Consider the following 18524-nt stretch of genomic DNA (forward strand, 5'->3'; position numbering starts at 1 on the left):
CGAGCGGGGAGGGCGGGGGAGGCCTGCCCAGCCCTGCGTACGGAGTTGCGCATGGCCGGTTAGCTAAGCGGCGTCGGGCAGGTTCCGTGCGCGGATGGGAGACTGGGTTGGTTGTGTCGCAAGCGGCAGCCAGGCTGCAGGGGGATGGGACGTGCTTCTGTTTTCGCTGCCTCCCCTAAGGTCTGATGTTGGTGTTTCCCGGTGGGGAGGGCCCAGGTCGTGCCGTTCTTTCCTTCAGCCGGCCGCCTCGGAAGGATCGTTAACGGCAGGGCGGTCGCTGGGGTTGCCCAGGTGGCAGCCGCCTAGTAAGGTGCCGTCACCAGTTTCTCCACATGTGCTGATTGCTTTTGGCACCCTGTCTAACCAGGAGTGAGCAAAAGTTTACCAATGCGTAGCACGCTGCCTTGGCTAGTTGCATGGTAAGCACAGGCTGCACCGGTTGGCCTGTCTGGTTGTACTGACAGCAGGAGTGCTAGCGGAAAGGCAAATTGAGCCATGGCTGTGTAAGTATGAGGAAGGAGTCTCATTTAAGAAATGTAGAACAGCTCCTTCATCCACTCCTGAGACTGAAATCTAATCAGCCATTTATCTTCTGGCCAGTACTGTAGAAGTTTCAAGGCTGAATTATACAAAGAATATCAAGGGGCAGTGATGCATATTAAAGGGTTTGGTGAAGTCATAAAAAAATAATGCATCCTTGAAAAGTGATTTTAGTCTCAAGCGGGATCTGATATTATTTCATTGTTGAACACAGGGGCTAACAAATCTATTTTTATTTACTCTTTTAGGTGGAAATGGGCATGAAGAACCATGAAATAGTTCCTGCTAGCTTAATTGCTTCTATTGCCAGCCTTAAACATGGTGGCTGTAATAAAATTTTGAGAGAGCTGGTGAAGCACAAACTTCTAGCTTATGAACAAACTAAATGTGAGTTTGAATTTTGTGTTGGGCTCCCTCTCTCATTCTGTCCCCAGTGCCTCACAGTGGTAGTTGCAGAAGCACCACAGCTTGGCACGTATGAGCATCCAGAGCACTTGCTGGCCTTACCTGGGAATATGGATTTGTGCAGCACCAAATGTTGTAGCTGTCTGCTGAGCTGCTGGTGACGAATAAATGATAAAGATGACAGGCAGAAAAGAGATGAACTTTCTCTTTTTCTCAGTCACCAAAGTCATGAAAAATAAAAGAATCATCAGTTAAGGCAATATTCAGATGCATACAGGAATCAACCCAAATGAGTTACAGTCTTATAGTACACAAACTGGAGCAGACCGCAAAAGCCTTGTACATTTCACCCCCTCAGAAATGGCTACTAAAGTGTTTTTTATTCCCTGTCATGTGAAAAGTAGTAGTTGCGCAGGCCTTTCCCCGTTTTCTTCAGCCTTTTAGTTGCATCTGGCTTTGCAAACATACTGTAGGAATGTTTGGATAGGAAATTCCTATCCTTTTTGTCCAGTTCTTCAGAGCATTAAGGGTCGCTCTAGATCATCACAACAATCCCAGATTCCTGCTAAAAAAAATCCTCCAAAAGGCTCCTTGGGTTTTCCCAGGCTATTTAAAGTACTGCCATTGCCTCTGTTAGAGAGGGGCTAACAGCATGTCTGTCTTTTGCCCAGTTGTCAGTTTTCATAAAACTTGCAGGAATTTAAACCTCTTTGCCATTCTGTTGAATTGGGCTGATATTAGCCAACAGGTGAAATATTGCTTGGGCGTTGTGTACTGTAAGCTGAAACAAGAAACAAGACTAAACTGAGACTTTATTTTAAATGTAATATATACGTAACAAGGAATGAAATGGTTTGTATTTTATTCTTACCTAGCTTTCCAGGGTTATCGGTTAACTAATACAGGATATGATTACCTTGCCTTGAAAACTCTGTCTTCCCGGCAAGTCATAAATTCTGTTGGAAACCAGATGGGTGTTGGCAAAGAATCAGGTAACTAAAAAAAAACATTTTTAATACTCTTTAAGCAAACAGAGCTGTAACGTTGCAGATATTTTGCTAGAAACTAGGTAAGTTTTTCTCTGGATAGTCATCAATCTGTCAAACACCAAGATTTATGGGTCACTTGTTGAAATGCTGTGTGAGGCTTCTGGCTACATTTGAATATTTCTTCACAAGAGTGTTGCTCTACTTTGACCATTTTGTCTGATTCTTGGCTCATTGCTTAAAAAGGTATGTTGCAGGCAGGTGCTGTTTGTATCATGCTTTGTGAAGAGTTTTGAACCATTTTAGCAAAAAGATAACTTCAGCTTTTTCATCCCACTTAAAAATAAGATACTAAAGTGAAATAGGCTCAAAACTATTGGAACGCTATCTTCATTCCTCTTACATTCACGTAGATTGTAATTTGACCCAGCATGTAACTTGTGTAATAGAAGAATGAGAAGGGGATTACTGGGGACAAATAGTAGCAATGAAACACGCTATTTGGTAACACTGTTTAAATTAAGAGGCTAGTCCCTTGGGTTGTCTGTCCACTCAATAGAAAGAAGGCGGTTCTTCCAGAGTGCAATTAAGAACACCAGCATCTGCCCTAGATTTCTGTTGAGGAAAGCTTATATTTGTTCCTTGCTGTGCAGATAGCCTGGAGATGTTAACCTGAGTATAGGAACCTTAAGACCTCCTACTCTGCAAGATGTTTCAGATCACATCAATATTTCTTCTAGTGGAGTACCATGATCTCTTTAACAATAATTTCTTGTCAGATCTCTAATGTACAATATGTAAATTTAGGTGTCTTTACTATCTGTAGTAGAACTTGCCATGCCAGAAATAGTGATTGTGAGAAGTGAAGTAACAAACTTATCACTGCACTTTTTCATCAGATACTAGCTTGTTAGATATCATTCATTTCTTAGATCTATGTCATTATTTGTCTCATAGATATTTACATTGTTGCAAATGAAGAGGAGCAACAGTTTGCATTGAAATTACATAGGCTTGGAAGAACTTCCTTTCGCAGTCTGAAAAATAAACGCGACTACCACAAGCACAGACATAAAATGTCATGGCTGTATTTATCCCGGCTAGCAGCAATGAAGGAGTTTGTCTATATGAAAGTAGGTGGCTATTCACACAATATCAGCAATGGTGTAATAGACTGGAAGATACTTTTGAGACTGTCTTTTGATCAGTTCATATTTGCAGTACTGATAGGATTTACGCTTTTTTTTTTTTTAACTAATGGACTTAAAGTATATGTTTCAGAGAATTTCAATGCTATATGTTTTGTATACTTTCCAATGATAAAATGAAGCTTTGCCATGGAAGTCATGTGGAACAGAATCAGGTGTCATGAGAGAATTTCAGAGGAATGTTATTATTTATAGATAGTTTATATGTCACCAGTTCTGCTGTTTTTCCTGTAAAAGTTACTGCATAAGCTTGCAAAAACACCTTAAAAAATAACAAAGTCTACAGTTACTTGTCAGAATTATTCTTTTTTTTTTTTTGGTTCAGCTGTCATTTGGTTTTGGTTTTAATTCATTTATTTACTTTTTAATTTACCATGTTTTCAGTTGTTGCTGTGCTGTTGAGGGAAATCTTTCAGTCAAGAATGGTGTTCTGATCTGAAAAGGCATGCTTTCTTCTATACTGTGGGAAAAGATTTCATTTCCAAGCATATATTGCTGCTCTTGGAATTCCAGATTTTTCGACCAAAAATGCAAATGTTATATAGTGATTGAAAGTTGATAATGGAAAATTAATTATTTATTAAAAAAATACTTTTCCTTTCTCCTTTTGTACTATTCAACAGTACTGTATACATTAAATATTATTTTCTTGTTTATCTTAAAAAAAAAAAAAAAACAACCTTGATAGGTTCTACCAGTGGCCTCTACAGAGAGAGAAAGAACTATTATCATCACTTAGAACTTCTATATTGGTCCAGTTGGTCCAACTGGTGAGGCATTATGTGGTCAGGACTTGTATATATAGTCGCAGGGGTCAGCTTCCCTGAAAAGACAGTTGGGGGAGGATTAATTGGGTGCTGAAAAGTGATAGTAGTGTAATATTTAAGTAACAAAAGATGTATTTATGTTGCTTTAACTTAGAACTGTATCTTAGAAAAATTCACTGGTAACAAGAGAATGAGTAAAAAGAGAATGAACCCATAAAGAAGTTGAGTGGATCAAGTGAATGGCTAAATTTACATTAGAAAAGGCAAACAGGAGAGCTTTAAAGATTAAGCAAACGTAGGTCACAATATTTTGATGTGGTGCAATGCTGGTTATTAATATTTAAGAATGAACTTCGGTCTTACAGCAACTGAGTGTGGATTAGCTAGTCAGGCAGAGCTGCATTGGCAGCAACTTAGTGTGGAGTTTTTTTCTGATGCCTGACACTGTATTCCCAGTTACCTGCTATTGGTTACTTAGGCTAAAAGACCAGATATGATTCTGTCATTTTTCCATTCGGTTGTGTTTTTCTTCCAGGTGGATGATAATTAAACTGTAGACAATATAGCAGCATGCTTAGTATCTAAACTTACGAATTTTATTTGTCTTTGCAGTGAAAGTTCAAATGGCTGTTATACTGTCTTCCTTCTTAAGCATGTGATTTGATGTTTCCAGTTAGCATTTGAGTAATGTCTGCTGCTTCCACAATAATATTTATTGCTTAACTTAGATGGGAGTTTGTCAATATATGTAAAGTTTTCTTAACTATTTAATTTTAATTTTTCAATGTGTTGTCTCTTTCTAGGCTTTGCATGACAGAAAATTTCCTGTTCCGAAACCTGTAGACTACAACAGGCATGCAGTTGTTATGGAACTTATTGATGGCTATCCTTTGTAAGTACTGAAGCTTGAATTCTCTGTGTCACAGAAACCCTAACAATGTTAGGTTCAGTAAGGTAACAGGGTTAGGTTTTTTCCTTGTCATGTGAGTGAATTCCGATTCAGCATGCTGAATAATGCTCTCTAGCCCACACTCACTGGCATTCTACTTCGTTATAGTCTTGCTTCTCTTATCTCTTTATTCAGAGAAATTGGGGGTTTTTTAGTCAAAAAAAACTGGTGAAATAGACTAATCTTTTAAGTAAGGAATATATCAAAAGAGCAGTGTGACACAGGTTAGTATTGCAACTGTTTTCTACACAGAAGTAGCATATTCTGTATGTTATTGGATATATACAATATTGAATATTATATCCTACACGTTCTGAGCTCCAGTTCATGATCCTTGCTTTGGTAATTTAGGTTAAGATTATAACTCACTGTTTCAGAACTTCTGCTCATATTTATATAGAATACTATGCATAATCTGGTTTTGATTCTTCAAGGAAGATTACTTCACTTGAGTTGTTCAACATCTAGAAACATATCATTGAAGTTTGTATGTGAAGGGATCATTTCTTCTTTTGGCAGAGCAGAATGCAAAAGGCCTATATACTTGATGTAATGTAGAATAACCTAGGTGCTTATCCAGAGATTTAAAGTGTCTAGTTCTAGAACAAACCAGTCCATGCTCTTGTATAGTAATCAAGATCTAAAGTGGGCAGTTTAATCAAAAGGGAATTAACCCCAGGGTATAACAGTTGAAGAGTAACATGGAAGAGACTTCATATATTCTGTCTCCCCACCTTCATTTGTTAAATTTAATTCCACATCCATCATGTACATGGAGTACTTCAAGTTCCATGTGGACACCTGCAGTGGAAGTTTATCATGCTCTCCCTGTTTTGCTATTATAACCTGAAGGAGATACGTAGTGGATGAGAATTATTTCAAATATGCCAAGATCAAAGAATCTCCAAATAGTTGAGGTTGGAAGGGACATCTCGCAGTCATCTGGTCCACACACCCTGCTCAAGCAGGGCCACCTACAGCCTGTTGCCAGTTTTTCTATTGTCCGTTGCCTGAGTTGAAAAACTAGTGTGGCATTGGTGACTTATGGTAAACAGTTGTTATACTGTCTTTGACAAGTACAAGGTTATCCAAAGTTCCTGCCAAATTTGACTTAGTTTTTCCTAGTCTGCCTACTTTATTTTGCATCTCACAGAATCACAGAATGGTTGAGGTTGGAAGAGACCTCCAGAGGTCATCTGGTCCAACCTCCCTGCTTGAGTGGGGCCACCCAGAGCTGGTTGTCCAGGACCGTGTCCAGATGACTTTTGCATATCTCTAAGGAGGGAGACTCCACAACTTCTTTGGGCAACCTGTGCCAGTGCTCAGTCACCCTCACAGTGGAAAAAGTGTTACCTATGTTCAGACAGACCCTCCCGTGTGTCAGTTTGTGCCCATTGGCTCTTGTCCTGTCACTGGGCATCACTGAAAAAAAGCCTGGCTCTGTCTGCTTTGCACCCTCCCTTCAGGTATTTATATACCTTGATGAGATCCCCTTGAGCCTTCTCTTCCCCAGGCTGAACAGTCCCAGCTCTCAGCCTTCTCACGTAGGAGAGATGCTCCAATCCCTTAATCATCCTTGTGACCTTTTGCTCGACTCTCTCCAGTATGTACATGTCTCTCTTACACTGGGGAGGCCAGAACGGGACACGGCACCAGTGTTGAATAAAGGGGAAGGATCACCTCCTTCGACCTGCTGGCCATGCTTTGTCTAATGCAGCCGAGGATACCATTAGCCTTCTTTGCAGCAAGGGCACATTGCTGGCTCGTATTCAACTTGGTGTCCACCAGGACCCCCAGGTCCTTTTCTGCCAAGCTGCTTTCCAGCTGGGTGACACCCAGTGTGTACTGGTGCATGAGGTTGTTCCTCCTCAGGTGCAGGACTTTGCACTGGTCATTGAACTTCATGAAGTTCATGCTGGCTCATTTCTCCAGCCTATTGAGGTCCCTCTGGATGGCAGCATGACCCTCTGGCATATCAGCCACTCCCAGTTTGGTGTCGTCTGCAAACTCTGCCCTATCCAGCTCATTAATGAAGATGTTAAACAGGACTGGAACCATTTTTGACTGCTGGGTTACACTGCTAGTCACTGACCTCCAACTAGACTTTGTGCCCAGCCATTCAGGCAGTTTTCAATCCACTTCACTGTCTGCACATCCAGACCGTACATCAATAGCTTTTCTATGAGAATCTTACGGGAGTCCAGGTAGGTAATATCCACTGCTGTCCCCGCATCTAGCAGGCCACTCACTTCATCACAGAGGTTTATCAAGTTGGTCAAGCATGACTTCACCTTTGTTAAGCTGACTACTCTGGATGATTTTCTTATCCTCAATATGCCTGACAGTGGTTTCTGGGATTAGCTGCTCCATTACCTTCCCAGGGCTTGAGGTGAGGCTGACCAGCCTATAGTTCCCTGGGTCCTCCTTCTTGCCCTTCTTGAAGATGGGAGTGACGTTTGCCTTTCTCCAGTCTTCGGGTGCTTCTCCTAGTCACCATGATTGATCAACAGTTATCAAGAGTGGCCTTGCAGTGACACCTGCCAGCTTCCTCAGTGCTCAGGGGTACATCCCATCAGGGTCCATGGACTTATGTATGTCCAGCTGTATTCCCTGAACTGATGCTCCTCCACCAAGGGTGCTTCTTCCTTGCTCCAACCCTTATTCCTGGTCCCTGGGAGCTGAGATTCCTATCTTGGAAGATACCAATTAACATGACTTCCAAATTCAAAGAGCAAGTGGGACATTTCATGATAGAGACCTGTGGCTGTGAGAAGTGTCACCAATTAATTTTGGTACGAGTATGAAAGTGTTCAACAGGAGTCTTTTACAGAGCTGCTAGACTTCCATTGTTCGTTCTTTGTATTGTGAAAATGATCCATTCTCATCATACTGTAGTGCTGCATTCAGACCAAAATATTTCACTGTAATAACTGTACTTGTCAAAGACAGTATAACAACTGTTTACCATAAGTCACCAATGCCACACTAGTTTTTCAACTCAGGCAACAGACAATAGATAACTGTAAATGTTGACCACTTCTTGACAGTTTGTGGTACAATAAGATAACTGCCTTTTTACTTAGTTTGTTTCTAAAGAGAAGATGATTTGTGTTTTGTCACTTAAGGTACTTTGCTTTCTGAGGTATACGTTCAGGAATGCTTTAAGCTTTTTTTGTAAAACCCCCCCCCCCCAACTTAGTCTAGAAAATAGATTTTTGTAAAAGAATATGTCATGGGGCTTTTGAATTTGAATAGAGGAAGGCCTGGTTCCTACTGAGACCATAAGATTACCTAAAACAGGAGAGACATAAAAATTTATGAATCCGTTATTTAAAAAAGCATTATGACGATGCCTGATGGGAGACAATGAGCATAAGTTGAAATGAGATTTAGCCTGGATAAGGAGAAATTTTCTCCCATTGAGGACAGTGTGGCAGTGGCAGTGGCACAGGGTGTTTGGGGAGGTTGCACAGTCTCTCTCCACCGCTGGAATTTTTCAAGCCCCAACTAGACAAAGCCCTGAGCAATCTGGTCTGATCTCAGAGTTGACTCAGCTTTGAGGAGGGTATTGGACTAGAGACCTGAGGGCCCTTTTAACTTGAATTACACTGTCATTCTGTCGGATGTATTTCATATACTTTGTCTATATTTTTAAATAAAGTTTTTCAAAATTCAGAATATTTTATTTTATTTAACTTTTCAGGTGCCAGGTGCACCACGTGGAAGATCCTGCCTCTGTCTACAGTGAACTAATGGATCTAATTGTAAAACTTGCCAATCATGGTTTGATTCATGGTGATTTCAATGAATTTAATCTCATATTGGATAATGATGACCATGTCACTATGATTGATTTCCCTCAGATGATATCAACATCACATGCAAATGCTGAATGGTAGGTTCAAACTTAAAGATGTTTTCAAAGTAAATCTGACAAGTGCTGATGACAGCAAATAGTCAACCATGAGTTATTTCCATAAGCCTGTTTCTGATTCTTTTTCTACCATTGTTGTCATGCAGTACAAACAACGTTCCAAACATAGTTTGATTTATGAATCAGTAGAAATATATCTTTAGGATAAATATGTAATTAATTGCTTCTCAGAGAGAATGATGTTGTTCAGTTAAGAAATGCTTAGAAATAAACTTGCATGCAGTTTGTCTCCCTAGCCTTTTGTCTTGGGATCACTAATAGAATTAGTTTTCAAATAAAATCAGTAAAAGACAAGAAATGTAGGGTAAAAGTTTGTCATTGCAGCAGGCGTCATTACCTTGATTTTATGTTTGTACAATTCTGTATTTTTTTTACAGGTACTTTGACAGAGATGTTAACTGTATTAAGGAGTTCTTTAAGAAACGCTTCAACTATGAAAGTGAGCTCTTCCCAGCATTCAAAGACATCAGGTAGAAACTGCCAGATGAATTTGAGTTCTCCTATTTATGGTATTTGTGCTGGTTTTGTGAGAAAAATGGGTGCCTGTGAGAGATGCTTGTAGGAGAAATAAAAAAATAGGCCCAACTATGCAATTTTAAATTATATTTTTGTCATTCCTATTGTGTTTTCTTCAACCAAAGTTACTGTAAGTGGTTTCCAAAAGCTAAAGTGTGTTTTAAAACCTGCTGCTGCCTCCTTTGTCTTTCCTCTTGCAGCTAAGGAAGAGAGATCAATCTGAAAACTTGATCCAAATGGTAAATAGGAAATATTAACAGTGATACAGAATCAGTTTCTCCCACTTCTCAAAACCTGTTTGACAGTTCTAGTATATTGAAGATTAATTTGGGTTTCAATTTTAAATTTATTTTTAAAATGCTAGTAAATACGGTGACTGCCTCTTGAAACATTATTATGTTCAAAGTTTTCCTCCTAATGTCTTTTTGTCCTTTTTGAAAAGTAAAGTAATTTTTCACTTATTTTAAGACTGAAGCTGTTGCAATGAAGAGGACTTTATTTCATTCTGAGCGCTTTTCCAAAGGGGTACCACACTTGAATCACTCTGTGTGTCAGTGTACCCTTTTTTCTTCTGTTTGCTTAAACATAATTTGAACTTAAAGCCAAATCGTATTCCTGCTAAAATAAAGTAATTTCCTATAAATAAACAAATAAATAAATGCTGGTTATGGAGATGGAATCATCTTCTGTACAAGTTTGCCTCTCTTGGGTCACATTCTGTTAATACTTTACCTAAAGCTCAGCACTATCATGTGGTGTTCTATGTGTTTCAACAGAGTATATCCTGTTTGTTAATAGTATGGGTAATTAGAGTATAGCTTGATTAGTATTTTTAATCCAAAATGTAGCATATTGGTAGCTTGATGATTTAGCATATTAAAAGAAAACATACTTTTACTTCTTTCACAGGAGAGAGTGTTCTCTTGATAGAGAGATTGCTGCCAGTGGTTATGCAAAAGAAATGCAGGAAGATGGTGAACTGCTTTACCCACCAGGTTCTGATGAGGATGATAGTACAACAGAGGTATCAGAATTTGGAGAAGATGCTGAGAATAAGCTCAACTTCTTCAGCAAAGATAAAGAAAACAATGCAGACTTCATGTACGAAGTGAGTGATTCCTCTGAAAGCAGAACCTCTGACGACTTTATGTATAGCAATGAAGAGGCTGATACAACTGAAAGTAGTGAAAATACACAAAGACTGAATATGTCAAAGTTGAGTTCAGCCTTAGAAGAAGTTGAAGGGCAAGCTATGCCTTGGAAGTCCGGTGAAGATGCAGAGAGTTCTGCAGTTGATTTTTTTGAGGGCAAAAGCATAACTGAAAATGCTGCTGAAGTCGAAAATCAGACACTTCGAGGAGGGTGCTGTGATGATAAGGAGAATGGAGACAAATGCCCTGATCTGGTTGACTTGTCGACTTTAAATGAGAAATTCAGGCATTACAGGTAAAGATTCATATTTACTATCTAGGAGTGTGGTTCCTCCCCCCAGTAAATGTAAAGCTTTCAAGTAGCTCAAAAAGGACTACTCTTCAGCTAGCTTTGTTTAAATTGAAGACTAAAAATTAAATTTATTTTTAAAACATTGCAGTGAATATATTTCCTATTGATCTCGTGATAGGTAACTTGTTGATTGGTACTACGTATGTAATGCTTCATATGTAATGTGTGACAGATCAGTTGTCCAGCTATGTAGTAGTATCTAATGAGAGAACAGGTCTTGGATTTAATTCATAGACCAACCTATTTTCTGTGATGGAATTTTCTTCCCTTTTTCTTTATTTCTGTTAATATTGGTAGTGAAAGAGTTCTTGAGATTAAAATACTGCTTCTAAATAACTTCTGTGAATAAATTTGTAATTTGAATGCTCTGTCTCAAAGTCAAATTATTCCGCTGCTCGTTCAACTGAAGTTAGCAAGAACAAGCTTCTTGGAATGTATTATTCAAATATATTGTACTGTGTGTGGTTCTAGCTTTTAATTCCTTTCCTGACATACTTAGAAATTCTTGCTAGCCTTCAGGCTAGCCCCTTGTACGTGAAATTCTAACTCTGAGTTTGCCAGCCCACCATGTACATGGAGGTATATACCAAGCTTATACTCCCTCTCCTCTGCTTTTGCTTTTTAGTGAAATGACTTGTCAAGACATCATGCAAGATCTGAAATATTTTTGTTTAGTGTTCTGAAACTTCTTTTCATGTGCTTGGTATACACGTAGCTGTTGCGCAACAAATTCTTCCTTTCATAAAATGCCCGTTTTGAACAACTAGTGTTAATATTTAAAATGTAAGTGTTCTGTAGTACTTGCGTGTTCTGTTGGGAGTTCTCAGATTATATCTCAAAAAGTTAAGACCAAAACATGATGCTCATAAAGGCAAAGGATGTTTATCTTGCTAGGGGAATAAAATATTGATTTATGTATTTTAGAAATGAAGAGAGTATCGTTCATATTGCTGAGCACAGAACAAGGACTAAAAGTATCACATCAGTCAGAAGTGTTGGGAGCTGTTCAACTATTCCAGCGGTAAATATTACTGTTATTATGTTATTATCTAGTTTACTCTCAGACCATGTTAAGTTGCACATAGCTGTTAGTACGTATTTGTAAAAATGCTACCTAGAATTAATTACCTTTAAAAAGGCTGTTACCGTGTACCTCTCTGGTTTGCATTTCCATGCCCACAGGAAAATAGGACTGATACTTCTGTAACTGTTTATGAGGAACGATTTCCAGCACTTTCCTTCATGTATTGCCCCTTGCCCTTTCACCAACGTTCTACATCAGCATTAAGGAGACTCATTTTGCCAATAACAGGCTAATGTATGTTAAGGCACTAACATATAATCAATTCATTCATTTCTGTTGCTAGCCACAATTAATATTTTTTTATCTTAAAAGTGGATGCTTGAGTCAAGATTTAATTTGGCCTTTCTCACCTGTCGTCTTAGAGATTTCTTCACACTCTTTTCTGAAACATTTATAAGAACTTACTTCAATAGTGATTTCTTTGGCAATATGAATGTATTTGACTTCCTGCATTATATAAATCAGAACATTTTACAGCAGAACTTAAGGTCTTTTTCTTCAACCCTGGGCTATACACTAGTCAGTATGGCTACCACTGTCGCGTTTTTAAAAGTGCATTTTAATTTTAAAGGCAAGAAAGTCCAGTGTTCTTTATTAGTTATAAAGTAGTATTGTACAAAACAGGAAGAAACTTCTTTCAGTTGACAGCTGATCCATGAGGTATTTTTTTAGTTCGGTCAGACTACATACTTGCCATTGTAAATATGGGTACCTATGTTCAGTCTCGTTTTCATTTACAGTTAGGAGCAGAAGCTGTGAAAAATCTAGTTTGGGGAACATGTTGGTGTAGTTTCAGCTCTTTCACGAGATGTACCAAAAGTAAATATATACTTTTTCAGTTTGTGTCTTTTCAAGGCATTTCTATTGCCTAATTAGAGCTAGAAATACTACATCTGAAACCTCTAGTGCTGACGAGTGATTTTTTTTTTTTTTTTTTTTTTAACCTAAGACTTGATCTTCCTCATTTACAGTCTTTTCAGTCTGCTACTTACTGCTTCAGTACTTTCCTAACAAAGGCTTTGCTACCGTCCTACTAAGTGATGTGTTATTCTGTGAAGCAACCTTGCTTTACAGAAGATGCCTGTCAGTGGCTATAATATTCATGGAATAGTTGGCTGCTTTACTCTTTCATGTTTGGATTTGTTTTTTTAAGATAAGTGTTTTTAAGATAAGTATTTTAAAGATACACCAATAACCAATAAAGTTACATGTGTAAATAAATGTTAAGGAACAGCAAGTTTGCATGTTGTCCAAGACATTTTTACAGGACCTCATGCGAGGAGAAAAAAACACAAATTTGATTTTCATTATCACAGTTCTTATTCTAGGGGATGGGATTGTATCTTCTTAAGGAGACAAAGAATTAGGTTAAAACTCTGGGATGAAGTAAACAAAAGCCAGGATGACCTGCCAGGAATTCCCTAGCTTCTGGTCCATGCAATCTTTTTTTTTAGGTTTTTTTTGACTTTGTTTATTTAAATGTGCAGAATTTAAAAAAAAAAAAAATAATGCTACTAAGTCCTATAAAGGAAATTACTTGAAATTGTACTCCTGTACACCACTTGGTGGTATCAGTGGTCATTATGTAGCTATAAAAACCTTTTTGAGTATTTAGTGGATGTATGTTTATATATATATACACACATACAGACACATAAAATGTGTTAAAAATATGTAAATGGCATGTACATACCTAATTTTCTGTACTAAAAGAAAGATAGAATCACTTTAGCAGAAAAGCTGTCAAGACATGTAGCTTTTCCTGCACCAATTTACCTTGCATAATGCTTTCACTTACATGCGTTTATGCTGAGTAAAATAACGTTTCTGCCCATTGCTGAATTGCTTTAGCTTTTGCGTATTAGAGCTAAAGAAATGATAAAAGAGCTATTTGTAACATAAGAAAATAATTACAAAACTAAAAATGCAAAATAATGGCACTGCAGTAAGATCCACTGGGATGCTTAGAGCTGATTGCTGTTATTGCTGCTAGCATTTATTTGTTGTTTATGCAGCTTGCTTTCTGCTCGGTGAAGAAAACATATTAAAACATAAGCAGATTTTTAAATTAATCACAGGAATTCATATAGGCATATGTAAACAATGCCGGTAATAGCAGTAGGTACAGTCATAACTTGGAGACTATGCCAAAAAGAGAAAGCATCGTGAATTTTTGAAAACCAACTATTCCACATGAAGTAAGGTATCTTTCTGTGCTTGTACAAATCTTTATATGCACTGATGTAATTTAATTAGAGGAAGCAATGTGAATGATCAAAAATTTAAATAAGAAAATGTAAATCTGTTTACTCTGAAGCATTTCTCAGTATTTGCTTACATTTAGGTTATGAAGATGGAAAAACTAGTGAGTCTTCTCACCATGTGCTGTGGTTGAGCAACAGAATTTAGTGAATTTACATTATGTTTACATATCAAAGACTTCTGGTATCCATCTTGCAAAATTTCTTCTAGCAAGTTTTGTATAAACTGTGAAAGAAGTCATCTGTCCTGGAACAGAGTGGGAGAAGTACAGAAGCCTTCTTTCAGGGTTCTGCCTATAGAAAACACAGAATGACAGATGCTTTACTGTCAAAAGAAAAACATCAGTGCAACAGTTTAAATTAGTTCTGATCATTTTTTCTTCAGGAATATTTTTCAAGGACAATCTACAATTTTTATTTCCAAAGACTTATGGTTAAATACTGAGTGCTACTAAGTACCCAAGTTCATAGTACAATCAACAAAGCATAACAAGGCAACTGAAATTGGGGGACACGTAAAGGAAATGTAGTTAGATGGATATTTTTCCTCTTGTCCAGTTATTTGAACAGCAGCAGATCTTTTATTAAGGGCAGATTTATTCCTTGGTACGATTTTTTTTTTAATGCTTTATTAATTAGAATAAAAATAAGACACTTCTTCGGAATTTCCAACAAGATATGATTCCGTCATGATTAATAGTTAGAAAGATGAAAATAATTTGATTTCTCTTTTTCTTCCAAGACAAGATATGCAAGTATGCATTCAATATCAGTGCAGTGGCTTGAGCTGGGATCATTTTCCAAATGACAAAATCACTGTCACAATCTACTAAATCATGGCTGTATTTTTATTATGGATAGCTGTTGCCATCATAATGGCGAGCAGAACTCAGAATGAAAACGTAAGTGTAAATAACAGATGAAATTTCATAAAACTACTGCAGTTATTTTATGGAAATAACAGTTCTGTTATTTCTGCTGTTGCTGTTTCAATACTTTTGCAGTAGAGGCATGAGGCAGTCCTGACCTTGTGAATCGTAACAGGAGAGTGCCTTACAACAGGGGGAAACTGGAGGAGGAGTTGTAAATCACTCCTGACTGCCCCTCTTTTTTAGCCACACTTGTGGTAAAGAGTTGTTTTCCATTAGAATCAGATCTTTGTAATCCAAACTTTAGGAAAAAACAGGGTGCTAAAAAAAAAAAATAGGCACAAACCAAGTAATTACTGCAGGATATGAAACTTTCTATTGGTCGGTTGCTTTGGGGTTTGGGGTTTTTTTTGACTTAAAAGACATTTGTCAAATCTTCAAGCACCAAATATTATCAGCTTTCACATTTTTGTAGAAGACGTGTTTTGCACCAAGAGTTGCTGGTCCTTTATGATCCCCATAAGAAAGATGCTTAAACTCCGTAAGGTATGATTTAAAATGCTGTTTATTAGAGCTAAGACTGTCAGAAGAGAATAGCATAGATAATCCCACACCCCTTTGGATGCTGGGAGACCGGAGGGTGTAGCATTGAACAGAACTTCCAACACACATGCAGCACGCTGTGCAGACCTTGTCCATAGCAGAGAATCTCTCTTTCCAGTCAGTCAAGCTATTTTCAAGCTATTTTATGATTTTCTTACAAGGAAACAACTCTGTTCATCATTTGTACAGTCAAGCTGAACTGATGTTCACATGAGAGCTTCTTGCTGCACTTTTAGATAAAGGCATGGCCACACAGGAGGCCTAATTGCCAGTACTGAGTGGGAGCTGACTTAGTTTATCCTACCACCAATGGGTTTGTGCAGCACGACAGAGGCTGGAAGACAACCCTGTACATGCAGCTTAGCGCAACACAGCACAGACCAGGGCTTACTCACGTTAACTGTTGTGAAGATCACTAACTTCTCAATGTACAGAGGTCTTCTGGCTGGGATCATGCATGTTCATGTTGGTACTGAAAATACACTATTGTTTTGCCATGTCTTAGTACTAAATGATCTTCAAAAAGTTCTGATACTCAATTGTTTGTTTATTTGTAGGAACTGGTGAAACAGAAGATAAAACGTCAACTGACCAAACATCAAAAGTCTGCTCTGAGGCAACGGCTGCAAAAAGGAGAGGCAAATATTTATACCAAACAGCGTCGAGAAAATATGCACAACATTAAGTCAAGCTTGGATGCAGCTAGTTTCTGGGGATAATTTATTAAAGCTCCCATAGAACATGAGAAAACGCATAATGTATACAGTTGAAAGAATTATGCTAATAACCAATAATCTTTTTATATAATGGAGCAATCTCTTCTATACAACCAAATGTTTTTCTGGAAGTTAATAAACTTCATTCTGGTTCCTAGTGATTTTTGATTGGGGGATTTTGTTTTGTGCTTTTGGTTAAAACCGTTGACTGTAATTTGAATTAAATCAGTAGTACTGGCTAAGATCATTTAACAACAGTAATTTCCAACAGTATCTTATAAATCAATTGTACTGTGTTTGTTTAGATTAAGAATCTTCTATTGTGCAGAGGATTCTTCTTTAGAGGGAAGGAAGGGAAATTTTTAAAACTAGTTTTTGCAGTGACATGAAATTTAAATTTAAAATGTTGCTCTCATGTTAAACAGATATTTGTTTGGTTTAATTAAAAATCACAGATATGAACCTGATAGCAGTTAGTACTCTAAGAGTTCTTTTGTACCGGTACAAACATGAGCAATCTATATGATGAATATGCATTCTTTGAAGCCAACAATTCTCATTTATTTTTTCCTTCACTCCAAAATTTCACATATAAATCTTGCCCAGAAAAATATATAATAAGTGTTGTACAAACTGACAAGCACTTGGATTTTTAATGTGCCTGCATAGTTACCAATAAATTTAATTGCTTTATATCTAATAACTTACATAAAGTGATGAGGCTTCTGGAACTTCTCTTTTCAAAAATATTACCATGACTTTTACTATGCTATATCCTTGGGGTCTGAAGACCTAGAAGAAAAACAAGTATCTTAGGGTTCTTGGGTTTTTTTATTTTAAGCAAGGTATATCTAGTAGTAAAATTAAATGGTGTCTATATTTAAAAACGTAATAAACTTAAGGAGAGAGTGTTTGTGAACACTGAAGCAAGAGAGAGCAGTTTAAGTTTTTCTTTATTCTTTTTTTAACCATCTATCCACTGTATCAGTGCTTGAGATGTGAGGTGGAGCCCTTCTTGGGAAGGACAACTTGGTAGAGCTTAAATTATCAATCTATAGTTTGGAAAATCTTAAATCTTTTACTTGCCTTAGTAAAGGAAATTGGGAACTTCAGCTTCAACCTTTGGTTTTCTGCTCGTGTGTCTGATACTATCTGTTCTTTGTGCTGTGTACCTGATACACCTGATACCTTATTCAGGTTTTAGCCTGTTGAAGAATTGCAGCCTCTATCCTGTCTTGCAGCATGCTCTTGCTTTCAAAGTTTTTAATTTTTGTCTTCTCTCCGGAACAATGTAAAAGCTAGTCTCAGCCAGCAGCTGTATATGGTCTTAAATAAAACAATAGCAGGGCAGTGAAGAGATGCAGAAGATAAGTGTTCCTTGTAGCATCACAGCTGAATGAAAGTCTGTTGACAGAACTAAGGAAGTCCAATTAAATCTTACACATAAGTGATTGCAATCAAGGAATGTAGGCCTGTTTCCTGGTACAACTAGAGCTGATTTTAGCAGGAGTAGAAAAGCAAACTAAGTGGATTTAATTGCATTTCCATTTTAAATATTAAGGCGGGGGGGGAATCTTTTTATGTTTCTAGGCTCTTGTCTGTTAAGAGACTGGTTTTGTGACAGCTTAACAAGATTTGGGTTACTGTTCTTTGGCTAAGATGTGCATGCACTTTTTGGCTTCTAATTTAGGACTTTTCACAGTGATGAGTTCTTTTTGGTGTGCGACCTTAAGTTTGTCTTGGTAATCGGTTCCAAAAATATACAAAGGCTGTCCGGTTGATTCAGCACCATGAGAAAAGAAAGAATGATGCAAATCTTTGCTGTTTATTTTCAAAATGTTCCTTTAAAAACATCCATTAACTCTTTTAAAGGTATTCTAATGGATGGCTGTAAGTTATCATTTTCATTTACTCTGCCAGACGAGACTCTTCTGAGACTGGAGTTAGCAAGGGAGGAACTAATCCTCAAAGTTACAGCTTAATATATCTTTATTAAGCCTATTTTTTTCCAAAGCAGCAGAATTATCTATCTGATATATCTAAAGTCATCAAAGGTCACAATGAAGTTTATGCATTGAATGAACTTAAGAGTACTTGCTCCACTTGAATGTCCACATATGAAACAAAGTATTTAGAATGAACTTAGGAAAATGCAGAAGTTAAGACAATAGTGTTACTATCTT

The 18524-nt window shown here is 37.6% G+C and overlaps 1 protein-coding gene across 1 annotated transcript; it reads left to right on the forward strand.

The window, feature by feature from the left end:
• The first annotated feature begins 94 nt into the window (after positions 1-94).
• On the forward strand, positions 95-16502 carry RIOK2 (RIO kinase 2). Its single transcript, XM_009321786.1, has 10 exons — positions 95-310; positions 789-927; positions 1821-1937; positions 2889-3064; positions 4710-4798; positions 8559-8750; positions 9167-9259; positions 10215-10751; positions 11733-11829; positions 16183-16502. Exons 1-10 carry the CDS (start codon positions 95-97, stop codon positions 16342-16344), a joined length of 1818 nt encoding a protein of 605 aa, XP_009320061.1. The 3' UTR covers positions 16345-16502.
• The last annotated feature ends 2022 nt before the right edge of the window (positions 16503-18524 follow it).

This window comes from Pygoscelis adeliae, unplaced genomic scaffold (assembly GCF_000699105.1).
Source record: "Pygoscelis adeliae isolate BGI_AS28 unplaced genomic scaffold, ASM69910v1 Scaffold164, whole genome shotgun sequence".
In the NCBI taxonomy this organism is placed as follows: domain Eukaryota; kingdom Metazoa; phylum Chordata; class Aves; order Sphenisciformes; family Spheniscidae; genus Pygoscelis; species Pygoscelis adeliae.

Excerpts from the sequence above, each read along its gene's own strand:
- RIOK2 (XM_009321786.1), top strand. The coding sequence starts at position 95 with ATGGGAGACTGGGTTGGTTGTGTCGCAAGCGGCAGCCAGGCTGCAGGG. Across the intron at positions 3,065-4,709 it reads AGGAGTTTGTCTATATGAAA|GCTTTGCATGACAGAAAATT; the intron begins GTAGGTGGCTAT and ends GTCTCTTTCTAG. Across the intron at positions 4,799-8,558 it reads CTTATTGATGGCTATCCTTT|GTGCCAGGTGCACCACGTGG; the intron begins GTAAGTACTGAA and ends TTAACTTTTCAG.